The sequence below is a fragment of the Scyliorhinus canicula genome, chromosome 1 (genome assembly GCF_902713615.1).
Source record: "Scyliorhinus canicula chromosome 1, sScyCan1.1, whole genome shotgun sequence".
Lineage (NCBI taxonomy): Eukaryota > Metazoa > Chordata > Chondrichthyes > Carcharhiniformes > Scyliorhinidae > Scyliorhinus > Scyliorhinus canicula.
Window position 1 is genome coordinate 82697465 of NC_052146.1, and position 8498 is coordinate 82705962.

The 8498-nt window shown below is 49.8% G+C and overlaps 1 protein-coding gene across 1 annotated transcript in view; it reads right to left on the reverse strand.

Annotated features, from left to right (window-relative positions):
* Positions 1 to 7831, reverse strand: part of pik3ip1 (phosphoinositide-3-kinase interacting protein 1) — a 30237-nt gene extending 22406 nt beyond the window's left edge. Inside the window, exon 1 of the mRNA XM_038794264.1 lies at positions 7673 to 7831. Within this exon, the coding sequence (XP_038650192.1) occupies positions 7673 to 7760 (88 nt within the window). The 5' untranslated portion in view covers positions 7761 to 7831. The remainder of the gene's footprint in view (positions 1 to 7672) is intronic.
* Positions 7832 to 8498: the final 667 nt, after the last annotated feature.

The window sequence follows — 8498 nt, forward strand, 5'->3', positions numbered from 1 at the left end:
TCCTTTGGGATGTTGGATAGTATAGTGTCCAGGGTGGAGTAAGAAGCCTTCTTTGGACTCATCCGTAATATCAAGGTTGAGGCGTAAGAACTCACAACCGTTGCTTGCTGGTTCTTGGCAATTTGCAGGTGGAGGGTCACGAGGCACTTGCTGATGCAGACAGGGAGCTCAGAGTCGGCTGACTAGTTTGTTCTTGATGACGAAACCAAATTCATGTGTCGTGGGCTGATCCTCGGGTTTTCTTCTCCAGAAGAAGGTGTAACTACCGCCATCTTCCCTCAGCTGCCCTTCGCCTGCTCTTCGGGCCTCTTGCAGGTCAGCGACATCAATGTTGAAGTGCCTAAGTTCACTGGCATCAACGGCAGTTCTCTGCTCCGGTCGATTGATTTGCTCATTTTCCATGAGGGTTCTTACATTCCGGGTTCTGAAATTCAGTTTAACTTTGATTTTCTGACCGCAGGTAGATGAACCTGCTGGATGTGGTTTTCCAGCCAGGTTGGGGACGGAGCAGACTATTTTTAGGGCACCTTTTCTAGCCCTTTCCCCATGCAGGGTGAACAGAGTGAATCCTGAAAAGGGCTGCTCAGTTGTGAAGAAAGCTGCAGAAACGCTCTCCTGTTCCTATTCTAAGAACGAGACGACTGAATCAAATTCCACCGCCTACTGCCAGTCCAAAGCTGGCCTTCGAGAACCACACTGGCCCAGCTGACCTTCGCGAACCACGCCACATTCACTTACCTTTAATGCGAACTGGGTGCCTGCTTGGTCCTCGCGATCTTACTCTAATCAGGTTAACAGAAGGAGGGGGCAATGTGCATATCAGGTGCAGACTCAGCCAGTTTTGTTGTGCTATCTTCATCTTTGTGAGAACAGAAAATCCAACCTCTCGCGTTTGGTCATTGTGAATGACAATGGCAACTAAATGCTGGTTTTACTCAGCACTGGATACTCCAGAATGCTGACAGCCTCATGAACTTTTGGCATGTTTTTAATGTGACAGTTCACGTACAGTGGCGTAGTCTTTTCATTTGGAGTCAGCTATAAGTTAATAGGAATCTGGGGTCTCAATCTCAAAAGGTATTTTTCACCCACCACTTCTCTTTCAAAACCTGAAATTTCTCCTCTCATTTGCTAGTACTTCCCTGTACATAACACACATGGGCTTTGCATCCTTATTTGCATCGGCACAATTGACAAAACCATAACTCAAGAAATCATTTTTATACTGCGTTGTTCCGGAATTAAGTTTCTTCTTTGTAGGCTGTTAGCCAAAGGCCCTGCAGTTCTGCACAGAGCTAACACTAGCACTGTTCCATCCCTCCCTGTACTCTCCTGAGCAGTTCTCACGAACAGATTCTGTTGTGAGATACTGTCCAGTAGGTACTCTGCCTATTTGTGTCTCTGGTCATCTCTTGTAAGAAAACGATTAATCTTCACAGCTCGCTTGTCTTGCTTGTTAGCAGCTAGAAAATGGAAGCAGCTTTCCCCCATGATTGGGCAGCAAAAGCATAAACAAAGAGGGCGCTTGACATCAAGTGTACATGTCAGGTGCGTGACCTGATCGCTGCTGCCGTTCGGCCAAAAGATCGCACTAAGCCTAATTTTCTACTCATTTAAAAGGCAGCAGCGGCTGCCATTCTCAACAAAGATGCCAGCAACCGCCGTTGGCCGTTTCTCCAGTGATCAGGGCCATTGCGACCGATCGCTCCGCAAACCTCCTGACAACCGCCTGTGACCCACATTGTGGAAAACCCTGTCCTAGAACGGTCATTTTCAAAGTTGAGGTCATGACCCACAGGCGGTTGTTGGGAGGGTCGCGGAGCCATTCATCGCCGTGTTCCCAATCGCGGGGATTAATGTGCAACGGCTGCAGTAGCAGACTTTTAAAAATGCCGGCTGTGACCGGCTTTAAAAATGATAGCTGCGACCGACTTTCAGAATGCGGGTGCGCTGCACATGCGTGCCCGCTCATTAGCATGCATGCCCGGAGCCCAGCGAGAAACACCGCCTTCTCCGGACGTCAGCACGCTGACCCAGCAGAAGATTTTTTTATTTTTTTATTCAAGACTTCCTGCTTGAAGCAATGGCAAAGAACAGGTCATGCGACCAGAACGCTGGTGTCACATGTTCTGGGCGCAATTGCGATTCCTCCATTTTGTCAACAGCAAACAAGCAACAGAACTGTAAAATTTAAGATGGATCGTTTTGTAATAAGAGAGGACCAGAGACACAAACAAGCCAGGATCTCAGAACTAAACCTGCTGGAGTGAGTGGCTCAGGAGAATCCACAGCAGGACAAAGAACAAAGAAAAGTACAGCACAGTAACAGGCCCTTCGGCCCTCCAAGCCCATGCCGACCATGCTGCCCGACTAAGCTACAATCTTCTACACTTCCTGGGTCCGTATCCCTCTATTCCCATCCAATTCATGTATTTGTCAGGATGCTCCTTAAATGTCCCTGCTTCCACAACCTCCTCTGGCAACGTGTTCCAGGCACCCACTACCCTCTGTGTAAAAAACTTGCCTTGTAAATCTACTCTAAACCTTGCCCCTCGCACCTTAAACATATGCCCCCTAGTAATTGACCCCTCTACCCTGGGGAAAAGCCTCTGACTATCCACTCTGTCTATGTCCCTCATAATTTTGTCGACCTCGACCGCTATCCGGTCGCCCCTCAACCTCAGTTGTTCCAGTGAGAACAAACCGAGTTTATTCAACCGCTCCTCATAGCTAATGCCCTCCATATCAGACATCAAACATCCCGGTAAATCTCTTCTGCACCCTCTCTAAAGCCTCCACATCCTTCTGGTAGTGTGGCGACCAGAATTGAACACTATACTCCAAGTGTGGCCCAACTAAAGTTCCATACAGGCAGCACGGTAGCATGGTGGTTAGCATAAATGCTTTACAGCTCCAGGGTCCCAGGTTCGATTCCCGGCTGGGTCACTGTCTGTGCGGAGTCTGCACGTCCTCCCCGTGTGTGCGTGGATTTCCTCCGGGTGCTCCGGTTTCCTCCCACAGTCCAAAGATGTGCGGGTTAGGTGGATTGGCCATGCTAAATTGCCCGTAGTGTCCTAAAAAGTAAGGTTAAGGGGGGGGTTGTTGGGTTACGGGTATAGGGTGGATATATGGGTTTGAGTAGGGTGATCATTGCTCGGCACAACATTGAGGGCCGAAGGGCCTGTTCTGTGCTGTACTGTTCTATGTTCTAGCTGCAACATGACTTGCCAATTCTTATACTCAATGCCCCGGCCAATGAAGGCAAGCATGCTGTATGCCTTCTTGACTACCTTCTGCACCTGTGTTGCCCCCTTCAGTGACCTGTGGACCTGTACACCTAGATCTCTCTGACTTGCAATACTCTTGAGGGTTATACCATTCACTGTATATTCCTACCTGCATTAGACCTTCCAAAATGCATTACCTCACATTTGTCCGGATTAAACTCCATCTGCCATCTCTCCGCACAAGTCTCCAAACGATCTAAATCCTGCTGTATCCTCTGACAGTCCTCATCACTATCCGCAATGCCACCAACCTTTGTGTTGTCTGCAAACTTACTAATCAGACCAGTTATATTTTCCTCCAAATCATTTATATATACTACGAACAGCAAAGGTCCCAGCACTGATCCCTGCGGAACACCACTAGTCACAGCCCTCCAATTAGAAAAGCACCCTTCCATTGCTACTCTCTGCCTTCTATGACCTAGCCAGTTCTGTATCCACCTTGCCAACTCACCCCTGATCCCGTGTGACTTCACCTTTTGTACGAGTCTACCACGAGGGACCTTGTGAAAGGCCTTACTGAAGTCCATATAGACAACATCCACTGACCTCCCTGCATCAATCATCTTTGTGACCTCTTCGAAAAACTCTATCAAGTTAGTGAGAGACGACCTCCCCTTCACAAAACCATGCTGCCTCTCACTAATATGTCCATTTGCTTCCAAATGGGAGTAGATCCTGTCTCAAAGAATTCTCTCCACTAATTTCCCTACCACTGACATGAGGCTCACCGGCCTGTAGTTCCCTGGATTATCCTTACTACCCTTCTTAAACAAAGGAACAACATTAGCTATTCTCCAGTCCTCCGGGACATCACCTGAAGACAGTGAGGATCCAAAGATTTTTGCCAAAGCCTCAGCAATTTCATCTCTAGCCTCCTTCAGTATTCTGAGGTAGATCCCATCAGGCCCTGTGGACTTATCTACCTTAATATCTTTCAAGATGCCCAACACCTCGTATTTTTGGATCTCAATGTGACCCAGGCTATCTACACACCCTTCTCCAGACTCAACATCCACCAATTCCTTCTCTTTGGTGAATACTGATGCAAAGTATTCATTTAGTACCTCGCCCATTTCCTCGGGCTCCACACAGATTCCCTTGCCTATCCTTCGTGGGCCAACCCTTTCCCTGGCTACCCTCTTGCTTTTTATGTACGTGTAAAAAGCCTTGGGATTTTCCTTAACCCTATTTGCCACTGACATGTCGTGACCCCTTCTAGCCCTCCTGACTCCTTGCTTAAGTTCCTTCCTACTTTCCTGATATTCCACACAGGCTTCGTCTGTTCCCAGTCTTCTAGCCCTGACAAATGCCTCCTTTTTCTTTTTGACGAGGCCTACAATATCTCTCGTTATCCAAGGTTCCTGAAATTTGCCGTATTTATCCTTCTTCCTCACAGGAACATACCGGTCCTGAATTCCTTTCAACTGACACTTCAACGCCTCCGACATGTCAGATGTTGATTTACCCTCAAACATCCGCCCCCAATCTAGGTTCTTCAGTTCCCGCCTAATACAGTAGTCCCCCTTTATAACGCGGGTGTTGGGGTCCAAGACAGCCACCCGCGTTGCATCCGAGCCGCGGATATCCATGATGGGGGTTTTAAATTTATTTAAAAATCTATGCTAGCGCTTCCCATTGAGAGTCTACGGGGGGCGGGGGGAAGAGGTCAAACCCCCGTAGACTCACAATGGGAAGCGCTAGCATAGCTTTTTAAATAAATTTAAAACCCCCATCGTGGATCTAATTAAAACAGTGTCAATTTCAGCGGCCGGAGAGGGAAGCTGCTCTCTCACTGAAACAATCAGCCGGCCGCTGAAATTGACACTGCCCGCTGCTCTCTCCCTCCAATCCAACTTTTAAGTTTTAATGTTTCTGATTGGAGGGAGAGAGCAGCCGGCAGTGTCAATTTCAGCGGCCGGCTCACTTTGATCCGGAGAGGGAAGCTGCTCTCTCACTGAAACAATCAGCCGGCCGCTGAAATTGACACTGCCGGCTGCTCTCTCCCTCCAATCCAACTTTTAAGTTTTAATGTTTCTGATTGGAGAGAGAGAGCAGCCGGCAGTGTCAATTTCAGCGGCCGGCTCACTTTGATCCGGAGAGGGAAGCTGCTCTCTCACTGAAACCATCAGCCGGCCGCTGAAATTGACACTGCCGGCTGCTCTCTCCCTCCAATCCAACTTTTAAGTTTTAATGTTTCTGATTGGAGGGAGAGAGCAGCGGGCAGTGTCAATTTCAGCGGCCGGTTGATTGTTTCAGTGAGAGAGCAGCTTCCCTCTCCGGATCAAAGTGAGCCGGCCGCTGAAATTGACACAACTGATAGTTGGGGTCCATAAGCCCCCCCCCCCCCCCGCGGTATATCGCGAACCGCGGTATTGCGGAGCGCGGTATAACGGGGGACTACTGTATTGTTATAATTAGCCTTCCCCCAATTTAGCACATTCACCCTAGGACCACTCTTATCCTTGTCCACCAGCACTTTTAAACTTACTGATTTGTGGCCACTGTTCCCGAAATGCTCCCCTACTGAAACTTCTACCACCTGGCCGGGCTCATTCCCCAATACCAGGTCCAGTACAGCCCCTTCCTTAGTTGGACTGTCTACATATTGTTTTAAGAAGCCCTCCTGGATGCTCCTCACAAACTCTGCCCCGTCTAAGCCCCTAGCACTAAGTGCATCCCAGTCAATATTGGGGAAGTTGAAGTCTCCCATCACAACAACCCTGTTGTTTTTACTCTTTTCCAAAATCTATCTGCTCCTCTATCTCCCGCTGGCTGCTGGGAGGCCTGTAGTAAACCCCCAACATTGTGACTGCACCCTTCTTATTCCTGATCTCTACCCATATAGCCTCAGTGCCCTCTGAGGTGTCCTCCCGTAGTACAGCTGTGATATTCTCCCTAACCAGTAGCGCAACTCCGCCACCCCTTTTACATCCCCCTCTATCCCGCCTGAAACATCTAAATCCTAGAACGTTTAGCTGCCAATCCTGTCCTTCCCTCAACCAGGTCTCTGTAATGGCAACAACATCATAGTTCCAAGTACTAATCCAAGCTCTAGGTTCATCTGCCTTACCCGTAATACTTCTTGCATTAAAACACATGCACTTCAGGCCACCAGACCCGCTGTGTTCAGCAACATCTCCCTGTCTGCTCTGCCTCAGAGCCATAGTGGCCCTATTCCCTAGTTCTCTCTCAATGCTTTCACCTTCTGACCTATTGCTCCGATGCCCACCCCCCCTGCCATACTAGTTTAAACCCCTCCTTGTGACACTAGCAAACCTTGCGGCCAGGATATTTATGCCTCTCCAGTTTAGATGCAACCCGTCCTTCTTATACAGGTCACACCTGCCCCAGAAGAGCTCCCAGTGTTCCAGATAACGGAAACCCTCCCTCCTACACCAGCTGTTTAGCCACGTGTTTAGCTGCTCTATCTTCCTATTTCTAGCCTCACTGGCACGTGGCACAGGGAGTAATCCCAAGATTACAACCCTAGAGGTCCTGCCTTTTAACTTTCACCCCTAGGACCACTCTTATCCTTGTGGTAAAGTGCGGGTGTGAGCTCCAGGGCCTTTGATGAACAACCCATACAGAAATGTAACATTGAATGACGAAGCAAGTGAGATCGTGAGGACCAAGCAGGCTCACCTGTCGCATTGAAGGTAAGCAAAAATGGTGGGTCACTATGGTCGTCAGGGTTGGGTCCCGAATGTTGGCCGGTTGGTAAAAATGGGTCCCCAGGAAAAATGTCTGAAAACACTGTCCTAGATAGATAAGGGCAGCAGATACAGGTCAACACTACCCTCCAAACCACAATCCATTATGACTGGGAAATGGGGCAGCACAGTGGGTTTGCCTTGTTCTCTCACGGCGCTGAGGACCCAGGTACGATCCCGGCTCTGGGTCACTGTCAGTGTGGAGTTTGCACATTCTCCCTGTGTTTTCGTGGGTTTCGCCCCCACAACCCAAAGATGTGCAGGGTAGGTGGATTGGCCACGCTAAATTGTCCCTTAATTGGAAAAAACTAAATTGGGTACTCTAAATTTTAAAAAAATGACGGAGAATATACATGACCATTCCTTCACTGACACTGGGCCAAAATCTTGGAATTCCCTCCCTAACAGCACAGTGGGTGTACCTACAACCTATGGACAGCAGCGGTTCAAGAAGGAAGCTCACCACCAACTTCTCAAGGGCAATAGATGGTGGTCTAGGCAGCATCGCCCTCAACTTGCAAATGAATATGAAACTTTAAAAAGCCCTGTTGTTGACCCCCCCCCCCCCCCCCCCCGAAGTAGTTGTCTCCGTCCCCCCCACCTCCCCAATCCATCCATCCCCATCCCTTCCCCTCACTCCCTCACTCCTCCTCCTCCCCTCTCAGTATTTACCTGTCGGTTGGGTGACTGCACTGGGAAGCACCAGCTGCACCATCACACTGATAGTTACAAGCTGCAGTCCCACTCTGACTTTCTCCATTTTCGTCTCTAGTTTGTAAACAACCTCGTTCCTGCAGACGCCCCGCTCCCGGCTTCCGCCAGGTCCTAGAGTCCGCCACTTTAAAACAGGAACGCTCCAACCTCCCTTAATCCTCCCCATCCCCTGCCTCCACTCATCCTCCCATCTCCCTCCCCCCCCCATCCTCCCTCTCTCCTTCTCATCCCCCTCTCAATTACCCCTCCTCACACCCTCATCCTCCCACTCTGCTCCTCATCCTCCTTCTCCTCATGCTCCACAACTACCCCTCATTCCCCCTCTACTGATCCTCCCAATTTCTCTTCCCCTATCCTCATTCTCCCCCTTTCCTGCTTAACTCATCCTCCCCTCTCTTCATTCTCCCCAGACCCACATCCCTCTCATCCCCCCCTGCCCCTCACAATCCTCTCTCCCCCTTATTCTCTCCTTCTCATCCCCCGCTCATCCTCCCCTCAACCTCACCTCATCCTCTCCCACTCCTCATCCCCCACTCTCTCCCTCATCCTCCTCAGTCTCCCCTCTCATCTCCTCATCCTCCCCATTCCCCACATCCCCCTCGCCTCCCCATAATCTTCCCCTCATTCGCCCCTCCCGCTCATCCTCTCCTCACCCCTCTGCTTCCCCCTCTCATCCCACCTCTCCTCCCCATCCTCCTTCACTCCCCCTCATCCCACCTCTCCTCCCCATCCTCCTTCACTCCCCCTCATCCTCCCCCACACCCCTTCATCCTCCCCATCTTCC